Consider the following 25,287-nt stretch of genomic DNA (forward strand, 5'->3'; position numbering starts at 1 on the left):
TGATGTTCTAGAAATCTGCTAGTGATAAGGTATGATTGGTGTCCTTCAGAAGGGCACTCCAGAAGGTGGCCTGGCCACTTGAAAGACCTGCCTTGATCTTAAGGAACCTAAATGGTTTGTCTTTGATGGCAATTTCAATTATCAGGTTAATGTATACATGGGTAAAACAGTCTTTTGAATATCCAAACAATTGGGGCACATGGTGTTCATTGATAATGTTTTCAAAAAAGTTTTAATATTATATCTTGTAACTAGGCCTATAAAATTTAAGTGTTCTGGATTTCTCCCTTTTTTCCTCTCAATTCTTGTCTATTTCTGTTTTTGGTTTTGTTCCTCAAATGAAAATTTTTAAATTCTGCACTGGTTCCTTTGTACCATCTGTATTCTGTAAAATCAGCCCATGAAAATGATTCTCTTTCTTCCACATTACCATTGTTTCACATTCATATTGAAGGCATGCTGCAAAAAAAAAAAGAGAGTAACTTTTCCAATGATTTTTAAATTATATATATTATGTTATAGCATGGCGTTTTCCAAAATGCACACAAATTTCTGCTTTAGTATAACACTGAACAAAAAGAACCTTGAGGTAACACTCATAACAAATAAGATTTTATTATTCTTATTTTGCACAGTTTCCAATAATAAAGGTAACTTTCCTTATGACATTGAAAAAAAGGAATAGAGAAATTCAAAGAAGATGAAATGGTAGGGGAAGAAAAATGGAAGAAATTATAAATGCATCACCCAATAGATTTTGGCAACTGAACTTTCTCCTAGATTAAAAGGAGCTTCCTTAGTCTAATCATCATCAGTTGTGCTAGAGCAGAGGTCTCCAACCTTTCCAGGCTCACAGACCAGAGGAAAGGAGAGCAGCTTCAAAATTGGTGCGCATGCATACACAGGGACACACATATTGACACGGCACTAGCAGTCCCGTTCACACATGCGGCAGCTAGCAGCCCGTTCACGCATGTGCAAATGGGCCGCGCAACCCACCCGGGCTAGCAGCACATGCACAAATGGGCCAAGGACACTTATCCCGCGCTAGTGTCCCTATTCATACCTGCGCGCATGTGCAAATGAAGATGCGGGCTGTAGCACGAGTGGGGGGAATGCATGCCCACACGTGTTAGCACTGGCCAGCTATTTCCATGGCCCATTGGTCAAGAACCCGTGGCCCAGTCCCGGGCCACGGCTCATAGGTTGTGAATCATTGTACTAGAGCAGTGTTTCTCAGCCATAGAGCTTGAAGATGGATGGACTTCAACTCCCAGAATTCCCTCAGCCAGTGTTGAAATCATCTTCAAGCTGCCCAGATTGAGAAACACTGTACTAGAGCTCTGGGAACTAAATTTGAATAGATAGTGAGTAAGAATTTACAATTTTGAGGTACTTTTTTTTGAAAGGAGAAAGAATATGTAACTAGAGTTCTAAGAATGGCTTCTACAAAAGACTGGTGAAAATTATAGGTCATCTTTAGATTTCCATTCACTCATTTCCATTCAACTCATAAAATGTGATTGTTATTTAATTCAACTTCATATAAATTGTACATTATCATCTAAATATTAAAGCAAAACTTAAAAGAAACACAAATCTAGGAGGGTTTTCTAATACTAATGTTTTAAAATTAGAAGGGCTTTGATCCATTTAAGAAGAAAATGTACTTCTCCACATCAAAGATGTGACAGGTTTGTGTCTTTCTGGAAAAAGCTACCATTTTAGGAAGGAATATTTTATTATTATTTTTTGGGGGGGGACATTTTAATTAATTTGCATCAAGTCTTCCTTTTTTTTCTCCTAAAATGAGACGTCTTTTTCATTTTTTTATTTTGGATTATTTTTTGAGATTGCAAACTGAATTGATTAGACACTGGACTGCCAGCTGAGCTTCTAAACTATTGAAGAGAAGATTAACCCTTGAAGATTAGGCTATGTGGATTTCAGACAGCTAGTGCCTGGAAATATGACTCTGTTTAGCTCCTGAAAAAAAAATCTTGAGGAGAATCAAAAGTGTTTTTGCTGGAATCATAGGGATAGAAAGAGACAAAAATAAATTCCTCAGTTTATTCAGGTTAAGAGGCAGTTGTCAGATAACGCTGCGCCTGTAACAAGCTCCAGTGCTTTGTCTCCTTGGCATTTTCTCTGTAGATACAAGCTTTGACCTGAGAAAACAAATGTTGCTTCTAGTGAGAAAAATAGGCTTAATGTTCAGAGATGGAGCTTGACTCTACATGTAACTGTAATCAGGCAATGATTGGGGAACTCTTTTTAAGATTTGGGCATCACAACAATAAAAATCTGGTACGTTGCATACTGCTTCATTAGCTTCCCCTCTGTGCTTAGAAATAGCACTAATGCGTATTATCCATTCTTTATAATTCACAAATTAATGGTCATGTTGCCTGTGAGATATATAGAGTAATTGACAAGCTATGCCTTGACAAAGGGAAGGAATTCATTGACTTCCAAAATTGTATTTATTTTGTAGAGCTAGGGGGGATTTTTAGAGTGCATTAACATAAGCAGGAGGTTCAAGTTACAGGGTTGATACTGTAGCACCATCTGGAGTACTGAAGCCATTTCTGGCTATGCCACCTTTTAAGATGATACTGAAAAACTGGAAGGTATCCCACAATTATTGGGTCGCAGCAAATGTGACAAGGAAAGCCCCAGTTCTGGGCCCCCTCAATCATAAAGGTTTAGTGGGTGATTTTGAGTCAGTCATTCTCTCTTTATCCAACCTATCTTGTAGGCTTTTGTCTCTTTGTGCTCTAGACTAAAGAAAACATAAAATACAAATCTAGCACATAATCACAACAGAAACCAATATGGAACAGATTCTGAATCCGTGTAACAGATCTATGATACATCTGGCAATTATTAACTTGGGAAAGAAAAAGATTAAAATGGTAGATGATTTGTGTGTGGAAAATATTAGGGTATGGAAAACAATTTAAATTCATTTTAATGAAGTGACTTACATCATGAAAGTAATTTGATTTTATTTTGCTGACCTGTTTTATCTCAACAAAATAATTTCTCTGGCCTCAAATCACTTCAGGCTCATTCAATAGAAGAAGGCTTGTAACAGCCTTCTTCCCCATTCCTGACTGAAGTATTTCCAGAATAGATAGTTTTAGCCCAAACTGGGAAATCAACACTGTACTTTGAATAAGCTCCTAGGCGGTGCTGAGAATTATCTACATTGGTTTATAAGTTGCTCACAAGCACAGAACTGAAGAGAAAGGACAACAGGCATTATGATACAAAAACAGAAGTAATAATCAAAAAGTCAGTGATTCCGATCATCGTGTTCCGGTGATAGGAACAGAAATATAGAAAGTACAGAAAATTCTCTGAGATCTTGCGAACAGAGCAGAACTTCCCATATGAAGCAAAAGAAGTCACTACAAATAGTCAGAAGCAACTAAATGTTGACCTTACATTTGTGGTATATTTAATGCACAGGAATCCTGTAATAACCCAAGACTTGGTAGGAATTTCAAGCCTGCAAACTACTTGTCTCAGATAAGTACTAGACCTAATATCTTATACTTGCAAGTATCAGAATTGTCAAATCCCATGGAGAAAACAGGTGGCATCTGATATTAAGTCCTCATATTCAATATGGCTCCTTCTGAACTCTCTTCCATCTCTCTTCCATCTCCTCTAAAGATTTATATATATATATATGACATGGCAGTTATCCACCTTTATCACATGCAACCTGGAAGATCTTTTATTGTACATATATTTATTAAGAAAATTTATATGGCTGCCCAATTCATTCCTGGTGACTCATGGTACACAAATATTTTGACAAGGTAAAGTTGGTAAGCAGTGTGTCAAAATGATATGGAGTTCACAATGCTTGGCTCCTGTGGACCACCTATCTCTTCTTTGAAGAATGCTGTACAGCAGCGATCCCCAACCTTTTTGGCACCAGGGACTGGTTTCTGGAAAAGACATTTTTTTCCATTTATCAAGCGGGGGGGGGGGAAGAGATGGTTTCACATAGTACCTAGATCCCATGCATGCAGAGATGCAGCTTTTCTCACTTCCATGGACCGTTCCTAACAGGCAATGGACTGGTATCAGTTTGCTATCCATGGGTTGGGGACACTTTGCTGTAGAAGATATAATGCTCAATTTATCCAAATCCAAAGAGGGGATGAATAGTATGTTACTTGCGGTGCTGGCCAAAACTTTTGTCCTGTGGTCCAGAGAAACTACAAAATGATCAGGTTTGAAATTGGTTGTACCATTTGCTAAAGCTACCCAGCCTAAGGGACCAGTATGTGCTGAAAGCATTTCAGTTGAACCCTCTTTGCTATATTCAGCTAGCTGTCTTGCACAATCTTTGCCAAAACCTTCCAGGCTTAAACATTTTCTGTCCAGTGTTGTGAAAGAAGCGTCCCTTCAACCTTTTCCCATAGTGCCACCTTTTCAGGAGAAGGCTAAGTTGAACTCTGAAACATGAGTCTTCAGCAATCTGTTTGCTGATAGAAGAAGGACTTCATCAAAGCAAAAGACCCTTTAAAGTTTTCATAGTCCTAAACAATGTTTTAATTGATTGGTACCTTGAAGGAAAAAAATATTAATCTATCTGATAATTTCATACCGTGGGAGCCCGTGTGGTGGAATCTCCAGCTAGACTGGAAGAGGCCAAGAGGGGGTCAAGCTTAGAGCCTGTAGAAAGGCCTGATTTTCCCCAGAATCCCTTGTTAGAAGTAAGTCTTCATCCTGGTTCATCCAAGCCGGGAATAAATAAGCAACATGGCGACTGCTTTGGGAAGATGGTTACAGTTTATTGAAGAAGCAGAAAGATGGTTCTTGCAGGAAAGAGCAGAGGAGAGAAGGGTTGAGCACATGGGCAAGAGGTTTTTATACCCTCTCTAACCTTTTGTTTGGAAGTTTCCTGTTCCTGTGGCATGAACTTTGAGGCTATTTCCTGTGTCACGTATTCTGACCTTAGCCTAGGAGTGCCTCTCTGGTGTACTTGATGGTAATGGGTTAGTCCTATTATGTCCCAAAAATCATATCCTGCTTCTCTGGGGCTGGGCTAATGACTTAGAGTTTGGGTGAGGTATGCAGATTTTCTCTTTGTCTTCTTGAGTTCTCTGGCTCCAACTTTCTGATGGTTTTACATCTGCATTTGTATAGGGCTGGCTCCTGCTTGGGGCAAAGAGATTTGAGGCCAGGATTGGTTTCTGGTTTTAAAAATCCTTTTGAGGAAAAATATATTTTTCTGCCCTTTTAATATTTCCTTCTCTGGGCTAACTTCCCTCACCCTAATTCCTTATCTGACATTCCTGAAGCAAAGGAGTCAGTCTGGCAAGATTCTTGTAATAGGTAACTAATAATAAATAAATAAAATATAAATAAATAAAAACATTAAGGCTTCTGCCTGAGATTATTCATGAGTCATCCTGGTAGCTTACACCTGATGGCCCTTCATGTATGGAGTCCAGGGCAATTATTACCACTGCCCCATTTTTAAAAGACTATGAGAGAAACATTTTAGAAGAGCTGTTTGATAATGAACACATTGCAAAATATTGGATTGTTTTTTTGTTATATTAATTTAAGTAGATAGTAGAAAATGTCTGTTAGATGCTGTTCTTACAACTAGATCTTAGATAGTCAAAAGATTGGGTTAGATGACCTCCAAAGACTCTAATTTTGTAGCCTTATTCACATAACACATTCACAGAAAACTTAAATTGGCCGCTGAACTAATCAATTTTGGGATTGGCAGAGTTCATAAAATAATACACCAACTAAATGGGTTCACACTACACTCTTAAGCCAAAATTCTAACCAATGTTAAACCTATCCAAGCTTAGTACATTATGTTAATGCAATTACTTGAGTCTGTAACTAATCAGATGCATTCTGTTGACATAGTTCACAATTATATTTACTTTTATGATAACCTTGTGAGTATGTTAGATTGTAGCTTCAAATGAGCTTCTAGCCTATTGAAAACTTTCCTTATTCAAATTATATTTTACCCACAATATAAATCTATGAAATAGATGGTTGTATCTGTCTTGGGGAGATATTATTGCTTGGGTAGATTTATAACAGAAAATAGGTTTACATGACAACTGTTGTACCTCAGGTTTCTTGATGGTACAAAGGAAAAGAATGGCCTTTAAAAAGACAACCTTCCATCAAAGGTCAGGGAAAGGATAAAAGGAGAGTAGTTTACAGTCATATCACAGTTCTAACAGGTTGGATAACCGATAGCTTTATACAATGGAAAGGATACATGGAAAGACACCCTGAAGATAGGAGTGCACCTTCTAGAAAAAAGTATTTTTGAGGTTGGTGCTTGCATGAAAGAAAAACAGAGATAAGTTTTATTCAGGACATAAGTGTTCTCTCTTCTTTTATAGGGAGAGAATAAGTCAGATAAATATCTGAACAGCACAAGTCAGAGACGAAGGAAGGAAAGGAATAAAAAGGGTTTATCCTTATTACATGATTATATTATCATCACAACAGCTAAGCATCCATTTTTGAAGGGAAAAAACAAACCATATTGCTTTTATTAATCACCCACTTACTGTTGGAATAACTTTAGGGTGCATTTTTCTGCTCTACCTCTGAAATATGCTGTTCAAGTTATTAGCTCAAGATTCCCATCTATTACGAACAGCACACTTCATTTTATTGCAGACCAATACTATCAGTTCATTAGCTGCTTTGCAGAAGGAGCAACTTCTTTTCAACTGAATCATTTTTTAAAAAAAAATCAAGAGTGCTGTACTAGTGCACTGGCTCTAATTCTTGTCCTGCAAATAGAAGGCTCCTGGTTTGAAGCATATTAGAATTAAAAAAAAAATTACTATGTTTCTTTTCCAAGCTTTCTATTTTCCCATGTGCTTTTTTTTTTTAAAAAAAAAAATAAATTGATTGCTGTATCATTTTACCAGTCACCTGAGGTAGTAGTTTAGTTCCCAGATAACCCAAACAATCTAACATACAAAACCACTTGAAAGGTACATGTATAAAAGTTAGCATGGTCAACTTCCTGTTCATAACTCACATGATTTGTGTAGCAACTTGTATGACATCTCAGCCTCTGTATGCTGACCTCATCTGGTTGAATGACAAAAATTGTCTTTGTAATCTGACATAATTGGTATTTAAAAACAAATATGATTATGATGGGTGTATGGCATGGATTTTGTAATTTGTTAACTAACCCAGTTATTTTGTATTTTACTTTGATTTATTTTCTCTCTTTTAAAATAATGTTCAGGTTCGTTATAGATTGGAATGTCAGAAAACTTTTATCCTATGGTTATATGGATTGATTAGATAGCTTTTAACATTCCCAAATTGAAAAGATAATTTACAGAAGGATATCTGGATACTATCTCCTGATAAGAAAAAGTTTCTTAGTGTCAACTGGCATCTGGTTATTTAACTTCAAACAAGCTTTGTAGTTGGTTTACTGTGCAAGGAGGGGTTACTCTTATCTTGTCCAACCAACTTTCCTCTTTTATCTTTCTTTGTTGTATTAACTATAAAAAGGAATGTAAAATGGGTCTCAGGGTTCTCTTTTTCATAGGGAGATCCCACTTTATCAGGGTACCTTAATAAACTGCTTTTAAATGATCTTCCAATTCAGTTGCTTACTGGGAAGGTAAACCGAGGCAGAACTTATGGCCAGGTTTGCTATCAATTCTAACAAATAATTTCAAACTATTTTTGAAATTTTTTGGAGATGAATTCTGTGGCATTTAGAATTAATATGTCAATTGTTGCTTTAGAATGCATGTTATTCATAATACATGCTACACAAAATCATTACTTAATGCTTCATTTGGGAAGGTGGGGGAAAAAAGGAAATGTTATGCTATTATTTCTTAAAATTATTCTTACAACCCACCCTGGATTTTTAACCATTGGAGTGGGTAGACTTTAATCTTCAATTCATTGTCAAGAAATAGAAAGTGTCATTAAAATGGAGTCATTCATTCCACCTATTTAAATTGGTTTAATGTATGATATATTTCAAGCTCTATTTAACTTTCAGTATTATGAATGGCACTATTTTTTTAAAAAAAACAACAACACCTTAATTGCTTTTCATTGGCATCTTTCCATGGTCATTCCAAAGCGCTTTAGATTTTCCTCAATACACTTGTTGTAGCTTCAGAACATTTTAAATTAACACAGACTCATGCATAAAAAAAATGAGAAGGGTCCCACCCATCAACTTTGAGTGACAAATCCCTAATTTTTAGTGTGGCACAACAGTGATTCCTAAAGTATCTAATAAACTGACCAACAATGGACTGGCCTGTTCAAATATTTTCACATCCCTAGTCTTTCCAATATGATGCCATTTCTACAATGGCACAAACAGTGAACCTAGGCTAGATATTAATAATTGCATTAAAGATATTTAGGAAGACAGATAGACAGACAGATAGATAGACCTTTATTGTCATTTTTTTACTGTGGGCACAATGGCACACATTAAAAATGAAATTTAGTTGCTTGCTCTCAAAGTGTAAATAAATTTGTAGCTAGAATAGATCCAAGATCAGAAATGGAGCATTTTCTTTGATTGGACAAAGCAACAATTAATCTTACGAAAGAGACCGGTTGTCATTATAACAAAACTGGGATTAGCACTTAAGCAGCCTCACAATTCAGAAAAGGGCACAGTTGGTCCAAAGTTATATAAAGACTCTCGTAGTCACAACTGCCATTTGTTCTTTGAATAGGAGTCCTGAGTCTAGGAGAATCTCCAAGTTGCACATGGGGTCTGTCTGGGGTAGTGCCTCTCCATTCAGAACTAAAGACAATCTTTCCCAAGGCTTCGCTTATCTATAAGACACGAAGCAATGGATGGAAACTAACCAAAGAGAGAAGCAACCTAGAACTAAGGAGAAACTTCCTGACAGTTAGAACAATTAACCAGTGGAACAACCTGCCTCCAGAAGCAGTGAATGCTCCAACACTGGAAGTTTTTAAGAAGAGATTGGACAGCCATTTGTCCAAAATGGTATAGGGTTTCCTGCCTGAGTAGGGGGTTGGACTAGATGACCTCCAAGGTCCCTTCCAATCGTTGTTGTTGTTGTTGTTGTTGTTATTATTATTACTACTACTATTATTATTGCCACTCTGTCTCCAGGCACCATGAAATAGCAGTCAGATGCATGATAGCATGTGGTACACATAATGTTCCCATAGCACTTCCAGTCCCTCATGTACTGAGCGAGTTCAGTTGATGATTTGAAATGATCATTTCAACTCCTGAATAAGTACAAGTAGTCCTCAACTTACAACAGTTCTATTGGTGACCATTTGAAGTTATAACAGCACTGAAAAAAAAGTGACTTCTGATTGTTTTGTGCACTTATAACCATTGCAGCCTTCTCCACGATTATGTGATCAAAATTCAGATGCTTGGCAACTGACTCATATTTATGACAGTTGCCGTGTCTCAGGGTCATGGGATCACCTTTTGTGATCTTCTGACAAGCAAATGGGGAAATTCCATATTTACCTAAGAGCCATGTAACTAGCTTAACAACTGCAGTGATTTACTTAATTGTGGCAAGAAACACTATAAAATGGAGCAAGACTCACTTAACAATTATCTTATTTAGCAACAGACATTTTAGGCTCACTTGTGGCCGTAAGTTAAGGACTACCAGTACTGACATCATTACAGACAGCTATATATTCAATGTATATTGAAATGTAAGATGCATTTGGTCTTCACGAGGGAATGCAAATTCCTCCAGTCAGAATGAGCACATTCTTGGCAGGTAGAACATTTTCCTGACTCACGGGAACTTTGAAACAATACTGAATGCCTGCCTTTTATTAAAAGTCTGCACTAAAGTCTGCAATCCTGAACACATTTTCAAGCCAACAGTAAGTAAAACAATAAAAAAATTGTGCTCCATTGTTTTTTGGTATACAGAGATATTAAAGATATGACCAACACTTAACTCATATATAAATTCAGCTTATTAAAACTAAATATTAGGATATACTTTGGTTCTATTCTTAGCTACTCTAGTTAAGCTATTTAAAATACAATTGGTTTCCTTGGGAAAATTTGAACCACATCAAAACCAATAAAGATACATTCTATTTTTAATTCTGACTGGATAGTAGTCTCTGCCTAGCCCTAGACAAAGTGCAATTAACTTGTCTCAGTTTCTGGCTAATTTAGAGTCCGCCTCAAGCCTTTTTCCTTTGAAATGTGTTAAAGTATGTTATTCCCTTTAAAGAGGAAACTAAAAGAAAAAAAAATATGAAGGCAAAGAACACCAAGGCAAGGTTGTCTTAATGCCTTGCATCAGAGTAGCTATCTGTGTTCAGACCAAAACAGATGAGAATGTAAGAATACCAAGAATGCATTTGATTATTTCCACAAAATAATCACCAAATCTATCTTGCACGTATCTCCCGTCTGGAGCGTCAAGAGAGGCTTAAATCTTTATTCGAAAGGCCCTTGGAGGCAGAGGTCTGCCGTTTGGTGGGACTTGCTTTCCAGATGAAGTAGCCATGGCTTAAGGCCGGTGCTTCCAATGAGGGAACGCCGTGGAGAGCGAGGGAGGGTGGGAGAGGGAGAATAAGGAAGGAAGGGAGGGACGGAGAGAGGGAGGGAGGGAGAGCTATCTCAGAGCTAGCCTTTTGACAGGTGAAGCTAATCTACCTGTACAGACAGCTCCAGGCTTTAGACGGGGAGGAGCCGATTCCCTGAGCTCAGGTGCAATTCCTCTACATCGGTGCTCCTCCTCCCCCCCCCCCGCCCTCCGCCTCTCGCAGCCGCCTTTCCCTCGGCAGTTCGGGATAGAGGAAGTTGGTCAGACTCCTTTCCTTTGAGCCGAGGCATGGGCTGCTTGGGAGGAGCGGAGCCGGCTTGGGAAGGAGTACGACAAAAAGAGGGAAAATATGGACATGGTAACTCTTTTGGCCAGAGGTTGGGTTTGTGGGGCTGGGGACAAAATATCGATTTTCTTAACTATGCAGCGGCTTGTGCCGCTAGTTAGGGATCGTTGCCAGGCGCAGCAGGAGTGCGAAGTTTTTTTCGAGCGGGGGGGAATGGGATAGACCGGATCAGATTGCTTTGGAGGGGGTTAGTTATACTTTGGATTTGTTTCTGGAGCAGGGCATTATTTTCTAGAGCAAAGCACAACAGCAGCATCTGGACCGGGGCCACAGCTGTGCTTCAGAGCTTCTGGAGCCGTTGGTGATTAGCTGAAGCCCTTCCTTGCTTTCCGCGCTGGGGTTTAGCGTGTTTCTGAAGTGAACTTTATCCATCCGCACACGTGGCTTCTCTACAAACAGTCCTCGAACAACAGAAGGGGAAACTAGAATAGCTTCTTTTTACAGTGTACTTGTATCTGCAATCTTTTGTGTAAGGCTGCCACTGGCTGCAAAAATATGGTTAAAACTGGAAAGTAGCAAAGAGTTACAACTGACTGTCTCTCTACTGCTACCTTTCCTAATGTTATTTGGATTTTGTGACCAATTCTGTTTTAATTCTGCCTAAGAGTCATGGGACAAGATTGTGCCTTTTGGCGGGGGGGGGGGGAAGCAAAACGTAAAGTAAGACCCACTGAAGAATAGAGCTGCTTCTGTGTAAATAAAGACTAGATTGTACTAGTAAAACAAATGCCCTGAGATGTCTGCCTCTACACCTCTACACTTGAAACTGTTTGGTTTATTTTTCATTGTGAAGCTACCTGAGTAATGGCTTCTTTTCTCTTTTTTCTTTTCTGGTATTTTGAGATCCTGTGGGTGGATTAGCGGGAAAATCTACATGAATAGATACTTCCTGGGTGCAGTGTGTGTCAGAGGCTAGTTGTAGTCCCTGATGCATGTGGCAACATGTGCCACCTAAAGTCAGAGTATTTACTACCTGGAAACAAATGATTCTCCCAGCATATCCTCTTCAGATTTACAAAATTAATACCAGATTCTTAAAGTGAAACTATAGTGAGTCTTCCTTTATAAATCTTTGGGGAGTATTGCTCTGCTCTTGTACCCTAGATCTTACCCTCACCCAAAATCTCTTAGAAAAATGCTTGGACCAAAAGATCTGGCTTTTTGATTAAAGGGCTGCCACAGAGAGGAAAGGGTCAACCTATTCTCCAAAGCTCCTGAGGGCAGAGAAAGAAGTAACAGTTGGAAACTTATCAAAGAAAGACCCAACCCAACCTAGAACTAAAGAGAAATTTCCTGACAATGAGAACAATTAATCAGCAGAACAGTTGTCTCCAGAAGTTGTGGATGGTTCATCACTGGACATTTTTAAGACGAGCTTGAACATCCAATTGTCTGGAATGGGATAGAGTCTCTTGCTTGAGCAGGGAGTTGGACTAAAAGATCTCTAAGGTCCCTCCCAACTCTGTGACTGTTACGTAATAGTTCCCATTCATCCTGCCCTGATGTTCATAGACTTAATTAAAAATCACTTGCATTCGTTTAAGGCAGGATATGCAATAAAAAAACTTGTAGTAATAAAGTAATTTACTATAAAAACTTGTAGTAAAAACAGTTGCAACTCTGACTTTGTTGTCATTGTAGAACATAAGTGACACATGTATCTCTAGATTTCAGTAATATATTTGTACCAATCCATAACACTGTTACATATCATACAGTTGTGGCTTATCTGATTTGATGCAACTATAGTAGCTTGTAAACCACAGTTTATAGTTATATGTTAGTCATAAATATCAGTCATCTATTGCAGGGCTTTTCAACCAGTGGTAAGGGAACCACCTGTGGTACATTGGCACCTGGCAGGTGGTACGCAACCATCCTAGAAAAGTGGTAGCGGGGAAAGGGAATTAGTTGAACCGGTGGCAGCACCGCACAAGCCTGAGCGAGAGATGGCTGGACCTGCAGGACTGTCAGGGCTCAGTGGAAGCGCTACGATCAGTGCCGCTTTCCAGCTGATCGGCGCTTCTTCAGGGCTGTCAGGGCTCAGTGGAAACATGAGGATCAGCGCCAGGCTCCAGCTGGAGCTCGGCACTGATCCTGGTGCTTCTGCTGAGTCCTGAAGAAGCACCAATCAGCTGGAAAGTAGCACTGATCCTGGCGCTTCTACTGAGCCCAGAAGAAGCGCCGATCAGCTGGAATGTTGCAGCATCTCCAGGGTCTTGTGATTTACATTCAGATGCTTGGCAACTAATTCATATTTATAATGGTCACAGTGTCCCAGGGTCATGTGAAGTGACCAAAACCTGCTGCAACCACCCAGCAGACGGGAGGAATAAAAACCAAACACCCTCCACCTCACCCCCACTGCCAATCTTCAACAGAAATGCTCACAACAATGAAAACCTCAGACAGGAGGAAGAACGCCACCAGATGGGCAGGCAGGTGTCTTGCTCGGCTGTGGCTTGGGGGGCACTTTTTCAGTGCCATTGTAACTTCAAATAGACACTAAGCAAACTGTTGTAAGTCGAGGACTACCTGTACTTTATCACTTTTTTCCTCTCTTTTTTTGGTCAAGTTTTTCACACCTTGCTAGGCGATTGGTGGTACTTGGATGTTGCCATATCCTAAAAGTGGTACAATGGGTGAAAAGCCCTGATCTATTGGGCTCTCAGGTATCTTGAAAAGTTCTAGGTGCGTTATATTGGTGCTTTCCACAGGAATTCCTGGTTTATTGAGTGAAGGATTATATTACTATTGAACTTGAGAGAATTTATTTCAGAGGTGTTTGCATATGAAAAGGATTTCTAATTAGTAAGAGAGATCCCTTTCTCTTTCTCTTCCATTGTGAACTGCTTTCTTTTTCCCTCTTAGTTAGAAAGGTGATAAGTGAAGAATTATTAGGCCTTATCAAACTTGATTTTGGAGTAAGAAAAAAGGGAACTTTGCCCCCCAGAATCTTGCATTTGGATATCCTGCCTCTAAAAATTAAGGTTTAACAAGATACCATAACAATTGGTTAAGACACCAGGCTAGAAAGCAGGAGGTCATGAGTTCAAATGCCATTTTAGCCAGGAAAGATAATTACATGGCTTTGGGCCAGTCTCCCTCTCTCAGCCCCACCCACCTCACAGATTTGCAGTTGTGGGAAAAATAGGAGGAGGATGTTGTGTGGGATGTATTTGCCACCTTGCGTTATTTATAAAAATGTTAAAGGTGGGAAACAAATCCGATTTGTTAAAAAGAAAGGATCAGAGTAGATTGTAAGGAAGAAGAAGGATTTATAAATTCTCCCAGTTCTAATGGAATGATGTTGTGTGTATATTGTGCCACCGCAGCATCCCTGGCTTTGTCAGAGTTACATTCAAAAATTCCAGCATGCTGTGCTGTGCTTCATGGATAAGCCGTGGCACCTGTGGTGCTCTTTAGAAGCAGAGGCATCTCTTCTGGATCCAGCCCTGTTGTTTCAGCTGTGTTTTAACTCATAATACCATAATTCTTCTCAGAAATACAATCCTTCTGGGATGCCTTGTTGCAGTGTTGTGGCCTGGCAAAGGCTTCTGTTTTCATTGGGCCATCTCTGCGTACCATCTAAGAGAATTTAGAAATAAAGGAGCACCTGGTTTTCAATAAAGAACCATAAACAATGCTATGTGTTTGGGCTGTTTTTTGTTCCTTAAAAAGCATGCAGATATTGTGCCCATGCTGCAGACACAGTGCTGTTTATTTAATCTTAGCTGCCATTGGTTATAGCCATAACTCTGCGTGGTGTTTTAGATGAAGATCAGTGGGTTTCATTTGTCTTTCTTGTATGGCCGTGTTAATTGCAGATAGATTCCAGTTTCAACTAGAGTCTTTGGCATGGCTGGTTGTATTGTGCAGCTGGCTGCTCTAGTACAATCAGAACAACTGAAGTATCCCTTGGATGTTTTACATCACACTGTTTAATGTGGAAACAATGGAATTGACTATGAGAGGTTATTCAGAGGAGACTATTTTGTATTTAATAAGTTGGATGCAATTATACAAAATTCAATAACATCTCAAGACAAGGCTCAATTGTGTTGCTTTCTTATTAAAGTCATCAGCATGTCTCTTTCAGCATAATGGAACTTCTGTCTATGGTTGTCTGTTTCCCCGGATTGTCTAATCGCTGATCTATTTTGGGATAAAACCAGTTAACATACATGTTCCTCATGCTAAGCGAGTCCATTAAGTTCATCAAACAGCTCAAACTAGTACCACCCTATTCCTCCAAATTTGCAAGGTGTGTATTTCCCAGAATTTGTTATCCATTTTGGGAAAAGTTGCCCCAGCATATCTGGAGGACCTTTTTAAAACAGGAAGAAATAAATGGTTACAATGAGGCTCTGAGCCATGATTTGTGGAAGTTGATTTCTGGGCCCAAAAGTTATGATTGCAAAAAGTGCTGTGTTATTTCATTCTTTCATTCTCCACCCCTACCATACAAAATTAAATTGTGTATAGTTTCCAGCCTATCAATGGCAAGAAATAGAGAGAAAAGCAAGAGCAGTTGTTAAGATAATTTGATTTAGAGTTCTCAATGGACAGATTATCAGGAACTCTCCAGATTAAGTTTTGGACTGGAACTCATATTAACCTGAGTGAGAATGGCTAATGGAAAGTAAGAAATATAGCCCAGGAATTCTGGTGGTTACCAGATTAACTACCATGTTTCCCCAAAAGTAAGACCTACCCCAAAAATAAGCTCTAGCTTGATTTTTGGATCTTGGCCTAATACAAGCCCTACCCCAAAAATAAACCCTAGTTTGGGGGTGAGATGCATAAAAATCAAGCTAGGGCGGGGATGGGGGGATGGAGCTACCCACGTGCCCCACAACCACTTACCGTTGCAGCCTGCCTCTCCTCACCGGCCCACTTCTGTGGCATACTCTGCTGGCCTACATTTCATAGGCTTTCTGGAAGGCCTCTGAAGCCAAGCACCGAGCTATGGATTCAATCTATAGTTCGGTTCTTGGCTGCAGAGGGCTTGCAGAAATGTTGGCCAGAGCTCCATTCTCAGCTGCAGAATGAAGCTTCTCTTTCAGTCACAGAAGAAGTGGGCTGGCTGTATGGCGCTGTCGGCGCCAGAGGTGAGTGGAAAATAAGACCTGGTGCCTCTTTTGGACACACAAAAAAATAAGACCGGGTCTTATTTTCAGGGAAACACAGTATTTCTGGACTAATCTGATAAAAAATCTCTTCTTATTAATAGTAGATAGTTGGACATAATTTCCTCACTACAAAGGTTTCAGTCTTCCCTAGTCATGCTTCTATCCAGCTTTCGTTATTTATATTAGTATTAGCTCCAATATGCTAATGATTAAACTATTACTGTGATACAATGGATATTCAGAGGAGGCCTGGGAAGACTTTAATTTAGTTCCAGCCCAAGTGACAGAGTTACATTTTCACCATGCAGTAATTCACTGGTAGCTCTGCAACCGACAATTACCTTTTCTCTTTTTGTCTATTGTAGGAAAAACCCAGAGACTTTGGCAGTCTTCGAGCAATGTTTCAAAATGATTCCAATTTTTCCAATATGCTCCTGGAGTCTGTAAAGAAGCCTTCTGCCAAATTCAGTCCACGGCAAAATGCTGGCGGCTCATCTGTGTCTTGTCACACACCAAAACCCTTGCACCAGAGGCAGGTTCCAGATCCTGAACAGCAAACCAAGCAGTTCAGTTACACATCCCAGAAACTGGAAATCAGGCAAGTGAAGCCTATGGTATTCCCAAAGGTCAAGATCAAAGATAGGAAAGAGTCAAACCTCTCTTTGGCCATCTGCAAGCCATCTTCATCAGGAGAAGAATCACCGAAACCACATCCAAGATATTGTCTTTCTCCTCAAGGGTCAGAAGGAGCAAGCAGTTCTTTTCGCAACACACTGCACATTTGGGAAAGTGCTTTAGCACAAGGTGACCAAAAATATGATGCAACACCACCACAGTGTACAATCAGGACAACTTCTCTTTCCCACCCACCAGTTGCTAATGTTGCGATTTTGACAGAGGACAAAGCAAAAATAGCTGGACTTAAGCAAGGGATGGTCCTTGGTATGTGTAAGCCTCAATCCCATGTATACAACGAATTTGTTCCTACAACTTCACCTCCGGTTCCTCCAAGAAGTCATACAAGCTTAAATAAAGCGGTTGCTGGTTTTTCTCCAAGTAGTTTGAACAATTTAAACAGTCTAAGCAAGGCTTCAAATGGTAAATATCATGTTTAATATTTTTTTCTCTTTTCTGATTGTTCTGATAGGCCTAAGAACAATTATAGCCAGAGCACAGGCAAAAAGTGATTAGTTTACAGCTGATTCCTAGGCTTTTAGAAGTATCATATATCCATGTTTGGGTCATGCTTGTCTCACTATTTACAAACATGAAAGAGTCCAATACAAATAGATTCTGTTGACTTTATTTCTGATATGAAGCTATTAAAATATACATTAACTTTTAACACAATTGGGGAATGCCAATAACATTTTGCTGTTAATGTTTGGATAGTGATAGAGGGTGGTGGTAGATAAAGGTTCATATCATACCAGCCAGCATAGAAGTTACTCCTTCTTTATTAGAATGAGAATTCTTAAACTAACATAAGCTTAACTTCTGTTTGGGGACATCTGAGTGCCAAAATATCATAAAGTTTTTTCTAACGCATCGTCAAATCAACTTGCTACATAGGTGACAATGGGACAGCTAATGCAACAGCGAACTCCATGCCTTGTTTCACAGACTATAGCTTAATACTTGTAGGAGACGGATAAAAATTAAGCTTTCTGACTGTGTTATTTCTCTATTGTTTGATTAAAGCCTTGAAGTGATGGCACCCAACTAGCTACTAATCAGCATATGTTCTTCATAAATATTAAGCAATGTGCCTGCTCTTATAGTAACCAAAGAGAAAGAATGTGGCTCCTCAGGCAAACATTCAGAACATACTGTTGTGGCTGCTGAAATGAATTTTTGCAAACTCAGGAGGAGAAACCTACTATCGGGAAGGTTCTTCACAAAATCCAGGACCAAAGCCAACACTCAAGAAGATTAATATTTAATTGATTTTATTTTTTCCTGGAAATAGTTGCCTTACAGGAACTTACTATTAAATGGTAATTTTGCCAAGTTACAATGAATGCAGGTGATTCATACGCTAAGATTTTGAATGTAGCTTCCAGGATTTTCTCCCATCTGACCTTTATAGGTGGCTTTTCAGTGCTGAGTCATAGTTTTTTTCCATTTTTATGAGTCTAACATATAATATGACTGTCATAAAATAACAAACAAGTTCTGCAAGATCATACAAATCCCATCTTATTAGCTGCTTATTTTTCAGTCCGCATGCAGGAGAGATGCATCATCACATCCTCTTATTCATTTTCCTCAGCAAAAGAATATTGAGTTGATTTTATAAGGTGGCATACAAATTCTTAAAATCAGTAACTCTGTAGCTATCATGGCTTTTGGTTGCTAATGGCCTTATCCAACACAAAGTTGTCCAATATCTTTTGGTTGTGTGAAGAAGTAATGCCCTGACTTTTTTATCATATAGTTTCATTAAATGAGTTTAGGATTTATGACAACATCCACAGACAAAATAGAATTTATTTTATTTAGGAAATGTATTTGGCTGCCCATCTTAAGCAAATAACTGGGGTGGTGGTGGTGATGATTTTATTCATCAAATTTATATGGCCTCACACAGTTTCACTGGATAGATGGATGGCCATATAAGTTTCATAGATTAAAAGAATCTTCAACTATTTTGTCTATGTTTCAGTGCTGCCATGCCTTCCTCTCCCTTTTTTAATCAAAAAAGTCCTAAATTTAGGGAAGTTGCTCTAGGCTTTGAATAATTTGGGTTGAACCATTCTCCTTTTTCAATTTTACTGCATACAATATGCAAGACTGCATTTTTTTTGCAGTCCCCAAGGCCATTGCTTTATTTGTTTACCACATTTATATCCCAAGTTTTCTCAGAGAAATGGCATAGACTAGGAGGCAGCTCATTAATTTTATCCCTTAACAATTTAGTATAGGTTGAACTGAGAAGGAATGTCTGGTCCAAAGTCATCTAGGTATCCCTGTGTGTCAGTGGAGTCCCGAATCTGGGTCTCCCAATTAAGTCCAATGTATTTAAAATTACTTGCCTTGCTGCAGATTAAATGGCAGAACGATTTGCTGTAAGAGTTTTTTTTTTTTGCAGAAAAGTACAAGAATAAAAAATCGAGTCTAATCCTTTAAGACGAATATATTTTAGCTACCCTTCTGCCACCGAAACATGAGAATCTTATCCCGCTTTGCTCCAATGATATTTTTGCATCACTGCTCACTCATTGCAGTGTTCATCCATCAAATAAATAAATTGGGGGGAAAAGAAATATGGTTCCTGTGATCAAAAAATTGCCCGTTTGGGCTGTAACATTTGGATGAGTGATTCTCCTCTTCTCTGCAAAATGCTAGGAATCAGAGTTTGGAAGACATTAAATGATACCTTGTTGGTTATGTGGTACAGATGCTGCCAGTTCTGCAGCCAAAAGGCCAGGGCAGGCATACATTGGCATGGACCTTCTCTTCATAACTTCAAGAATAGAAAAGAAAGATGCTGGAACTAGAAGAAAACAATTTGTTGTTTCATGAATATACATTTTCTACTCATCTGTCCTCAAATCTTAACAGTATTTCATTTCTGTGGTATAGGAAGATGTCCTGATGATGAAGATGCCAAAGTTCCAAAAATCAAGCTCCTTCCTTCCATCAAAGAGCTTGGCCTTCCTCCAAAGAAACCACCAAGGCCTCCCAAGGTAGATCTTGGTGCCTTCCAACAGACTTTTCCAGGTAGGGTATTTACTTAGAAAGAAATGGTCCTTAGGTGCCCAGAACTGTAGTTATTTCTATTGAAGTGAGGCACTTGTTTCAACATATCCTGATAGCTATTGAAGAATAAGGAATTTGTTCATTTAAATCTGGGGTTGTTTTTCTTTTGTCCCAAAATTCAGTAAGTGATGTTGGCTGCTATTTTAAGGTGTTCCCCCTCTCTTGTGTTCATCAGTCTGAAGTGTCCTGCATCACCATGGCTCTCAGCGCTGAATTCAAGTTTTAACGAGTGACAAATATTGCTCACTTTTAACCCCTTTGAGTTCCTTTATTTATTTATTTTTATAAAATGTATATGCTACCCATTTCAATGCCAAGCAATTCTAACATATAATGAAACTTCTACCTGGACATTTTTCTCATAGTCTTCTCCAGTATTAGCCCAATAATTGGTCCAATGTTTGGGATAGGTGTGTAGAAATCCAGAGACCTTTGGAACTCTTCATGAGAATGGATCTATTCAAGCACTACACTGGTAAATTTAACTTCTATTATATTGTATGGTTCTGTTAATTATTTCCTTTAAATGTTTCTTTTCAGATGCTGCAGATGATGCATACTTGACTCCCGAAATGTAAGCGGATATATCTTTACTGTCTAGGAATTCACTCCAGATTTCTTTTATGTATATGTTTTGCTGTGGTTTCAGGTTTCTGTGAATAGCAATGCTAAGCTGCCTTTTGTAACATGAATCAGTGTTTTGTGGGTACATATATTCTATCTTAAAAATGAGATTCAGAAACTCTTTGTATATATGTGTCCTATCCTCAGTTTTGTATATATGTATGGAACAGCTAGTAGGTTTGGCAAAGGAAAGATAAGGTGAACAGAGAAAAACTGTAAACATTTAAGAAAATCTCTTCATTACTGGCTTTCTTGGCTGGACCTGATTAAAGCAGTGTTCTTTGCATTAAAAAAAACAACAGGAATAAATTTATAGGTGCTATATCTCTGCTTTATAAACCATACTGTAATTGAAAATATTTGCTTCAGGCAATATTCCTAGTGTTTTACTTTTTATTACTTTTTGCCAAAATCATTAATGCAAAGCATTGTTATGAACTACTATCTCACATTTCCCTGCTCATTGCCAAGATATTCACAAATGGAGCAATCCATCAGTCACAATTAACTTTCTTGACTTGTATCATAATTTTTTAGTAGCGGATTTCAGTGCAATGCTGTAGTATATCTGTAAATTTGGCTGCAAAGTAGCAAAGCTGTATCCCGGTCTAATCTATTTCATAGGCTAGATTTTCCTCTCTTCCTGCTTTATACTCAGGAGAAAAGCAAAGCGGCATTGGCTACATTGCCTTGGAAGAAAGGCTGAATGGAAGTAATACACAAATATCACTAATTGGATTTAAATCAGGGATACAGTGTTTATATAGATAACATTGAAATGGTAATGCAGATATATGGCAAAGTATTTCTTTGTTGTGTGTTTTTTCCTAAATATTACAACATTACTACTTCTAGTTGGACTTATTAGATTGTACCAATAGGTTGTACTAATCTGTCTTTTTTTTGGTACTCCTGGGTACATATATAGTAATATTAGTAAAGTTGGAAGGGACCTTGGAGGTCATCTAGTCCAACCCCCTGCTCAGGCAGGAAACCCTACACCATTTCGGACAAATGGCTGTCCAGTCTCTTCTTAAAAACTTCCAGTGTTAGAGCATTTACTGCTTCTGGAGGCAGGCTGTTCTACTGATTAATTGTTCTCACTGTCAGGAAGTTTCTCCTTAGTTCTAGGTTGCTTCTCTCCTTGATTAGTTTCCACCCGTTGCTCCTTGTCCTGCCTTCAGGTGCTTTGGAAAATAGCTTGATTCCCTCTTCTTTATGGCAGCCCCTGAGATATTAGAATACTGCTATCATGTCCCCCCTTGTCCTTCTCTTCGTTAAACTAGACATACCCAATTCTAGCAACCGTTCCTTATATGTTTTAGCCTCCAGTCCCCTAATCATCTTTGTTGCGCTTCTCTGTACTCTTTCTAGAGTCTCAACATCTTTTTTACATCGTGGTGACCAAAACTGGATGCAGTATTCCAAGTGTGGCCTTACCAAGGCACATGAAGTATGCATGCTCTGGGGATCTGAAATAATGTGCTATTTTTTCCTAACTCTCCAATAAGAGAAATTGCTTCCCCTTCTCTTTCATTCTTTCTGGCTTGAAGTTTCTGAAGTTCTGAAAACTGCAAATATTTGCATCAACATGATCCAAAAATACTTAATCCATAGTTAATTTCAACAGCAGATGTGGATTTTGATTACACTCGTTTGTGTGTCTGGAATGAATGTGGTTTAAGCTATCTAAGTTGTCTGGTAGGTTCTATTTAGACAGGTTTTTGAACATGGCTTGGATTTCTGGATCTTTCTTGCTAGGAATGTATGTCCCTTGGGTATCTGGTAATAAGCAGACAAATGTGCCGGAACCAATTAAGATGGCTCATATCAACAGCATTAGAAGTCTTATTTTGTTGTTATTGTACTTTTATGAGTAAGTTTCCATATAATATTGAAAAGCAGTACATAATAGAAATATAAACCATTCAGAAGACTTCTTGGCTAGTAGAACCATCTGTAAACCTCTGTTGATGAATAGAAACAGAACTGATTCCAGCCAACATACTGTTCATTTCTGGGATGAGGGCATCAAAAATATCCAAATACGTTCATTGTTTTCTAAGTTCTTTTTCATAAAATGATAATGGTATGGCCCTTTCCTTTATCTTCAGTACTGAAATGGAAGATCTAAACACCTATGAAGAAACCATATACTACCAGGAACAGCAAGAGAATTGTCCTAATTCTACTCAACAGCCTATACATTGTGAGTTTTAACTCTTGTTTCATTAATGCAGACTATCTGGTGTATATTGTTCATTAGATGTGCAAGTACTCCCAAGACTCATTAGCTTGCAACATGAGGGAATTTGGTGATTAACATTGCTGGGCAGAAGTAATACTTTGAGAATTTAAGTAGCAGAGGTGAGAAATTAGTTGATAGTTAACATTTTAAATCCAACAGAAGACAATACTGTATATGTAGCTCAGGATTGAACTATGGAGATCTTGGTGCTGTTGGGAATGTTGTTTACTAACTGAGGTTTCATTACCCGATTTGGGAATATCGGTGTACTTAGATACTAACTAAAATCATCAGTGCACTGTAATTTTGGCTTTTATATTCTGTGTTACGTTTCATCACATTCATCAAGCTTTTCTCCATTTTTTTTCCTTTTCTTTTTGTACTATTTAAACAGTTTTAAACTTTTTTTTAATCTATGTGCCTCTGAAAAGAGGTGAACTTTTATAGACTTTTATTACACAGGTTTTTCATTTTTTAGATTTGGATGGGGATACAATTAAGATTACTTTTAATGGCATTAGTGGTGCATTGAACCTTGTAGTTTTAGTCTTTTTTTAAAAAAAAAAAAAATCTTGGTTTGGGTTCACTTTGTTTAGCTGGTAATGTAAAGGAGCCTGGATGGAAAAGATAGGTAATATAACAATCTATCTGTAACTCCTTACTGTAGCTAGCAGTTTTATAAAACTAGTTGAAAGAAACTGCAAAATGGAATGTTCTAATTTCTACTTTGATTCTAGCTTTCAAGTCTGTGAAAAAGGAAGATACTAAGGTATGTGCTCTCAATCTCTATGATGAGATAATCGGAGTGAGAAATAAAAAAGAGAACAACACCTCAGCACACCAAAACTTGGCTTGCTGGAGAAATATCCATCTTTATGGAGATCATCTGTTTAATTCAGGGGTGGACAGTTAATGGCCCCTTTATGGCCTGTAGACTTCAAATCCCAGAATTCCTGAACCAGCTGACTCAGGAATTCTGGGAGTTGAAGTCCACAGATCATAAAGAGGCTATTAATTGCTCACTCCTGCTCTAGTAAGCTTCCTTTAACTTATTGGCTATTGTGTGTTTTTAGCTAGCACCTAGATAGGAGAAGATTAATTTTAAAACAGAAATGGATCAAGTTTCAGCAGTTATTCTGGAATTCATTATTTTTTTTACCTCAGGACAAATTACTTTTTGTTATGATAAAATTTGTATGACATTTAGAATAATAAACACAAGGCAATATTTTACAACTTATAGCTAATTACTCTTTTTTTCTACATAGCAATTTCATTATTTAAATTGGATAGACCTAGTCCTAAAGTCAAGCCATTGTGATGATAGTTTAATGTTATTGGAGTCATTGATCCATTGTGTTTCAGATTACAATTATATAACCAAAATTATATAATATAAACACAATCTAAATATGTTAAATTTTATTTGTTGATAGAACTGAAAATGTGTTGAACAAACAAGACAATTCTCAACCACTTTTCCTAGTAAACTAATTAATTTTCTTCAAATGTTCCATATGAGAATAATATAAGCTGAAGTATCTGGCAATCATACAAGCATTAAAATAATTTATCTTGCATGCAGGTTATTTCTCTCATAACTTTTGTGCCAGCATACTTTTCCTTGTGCTTCAAAGGTTGCTTTGGAAGATTAGCTAATGTTTGAAATGACAACCCATTTGGTGTTGTGGATTAAAGTCAGGAAGGAAAATTTGCTTGTGTATGTTTTTCTGCATGCTTTGGAAACTTTGAGTAGTGTCTTTTGGATTCTGGCCACATTTCACTGGAAGGACATAGAACATAGATGCAGATCAAGATATTCCTTAAAACAATGTCCAGGTCAACACAACTATTATTTTGTGGCCAATCTGTGAAAATTAAAGCATTCTTTGTTTTGCTACAAATAGGTGAAGGAATATTAAGACAGGAATATTTATGTACCATTGTCCTATGTGTTGGTTTTTAAAAAGCCTTTAATACAGTGAGTAAATTATGCAGCTGTATAGTGTGAATGGTTAACACAAAAATAAACAGGATATTTGAAGAAGGAACAATTTGATATTCTGAATGACAGACAGATTCTGGTACAGAATCTCTTATGGATTTCATTGATGCTGTGATTAGTCTCAGTACCTTGAAATTGTTAGTCCAATTATCTACAGTGTTGAGTATCCTCAAAGTATGATCTTCAGAATATCAAATATATATTGCTACCAGTTATTTTTCTGACTTAGTAAGTGGCCAATTCTTAATGTTGATTTTCTGATTGGATTATATGTCCACATCCTATCTTGTAAAGAGTGATGTGTCTTTCTTGAAAACCTTGCAAGCTGCTGCCCACTCTATTCACAGATGTTTCAGAAGATCTTTTAATTGGGATAATTGATAATGTTGAATATGTGAAATAGCTCTGCTTGCTTCTTTCCCTGTTGAAATTTTCTACTCACCTAGTGTATTGTCTTAGCCTGGCGTTGGCTTGGGAAAGAAGTAGGACATGCATTTTGCATGTCTTAAAAGTTCAGTAGAATTTACTCAAAGGAGAACATTCAACTTGGAGAATGTTTTCTTCTGATGAAACATGTC

At 38.0% G+C, this 25,287-nt stretch overlaps 1 protein-coding gene across 6 annotated transcripts in view; it reads left to right on the top strand.

Moving 5' to 3' along the window:
• The first annotated feature begins 10,795 nt into the window (after nucleotides 1-10,795).
• The window catches only part of FYB2 (FYN binding protein 2), a 30,160-nt gene continuing 15,668 nt past the window's right edge, over nucleotides 10,796-25,287 (top strand). For all 6 annotated transcript variants that reach the window (XM_039319852.1, XM_039319854.1, XM_039319855.1 and 3 more), the window contains exons 1-6: nucleotides 10,796-10,950; nucleotides 16,436-17,168; nucleotides 19,656-19,793; nucleotides 20,373-20,406; nucleotides 22,571-22,665; nucleotides 23,442-23,473. In XM_039319852.1, coding sequence (XP_039175786.1) covers nucleotides 10,942-10,950; nucleotides 16,436-17,168; nucleotides 19,656-19,793; nucleotides 20,373-20,406; nucleotides 22,571-22,665; nucleotides 23,442-23,473 — 1,041 coding nt within the window. In that variant the 5' untranslated portion in view covers nucleotides 10,796-10,941. The remainder of the gene's footprint in view (nucleotides 10,951-16,435; nucleotides 17,169-19,655; nucleotides 19,794-20,372; nucleotides 20,407-22,570; nucleotides 22,666-23,441; nucleotides 23,474-25,287) is intronic.

The sequence above is a fragment of the Crotalus tigris genome, unplaced genomic scaffold (genome assembly GCF_016545835.1).
Source record: "Crotalus tigris isolate CLP2741 ecotype Arizona unplaced genomic scaffold, ASM1654583v1 scf7180000023617.9722795, whole genome shotgun sequence".
NCBI classification, from domain to species: Eukaryota; Metazoa; Chordata; class Lepidosauria; order Squamata; family Viperidae; genus Crotalus; species Crotalus tigris.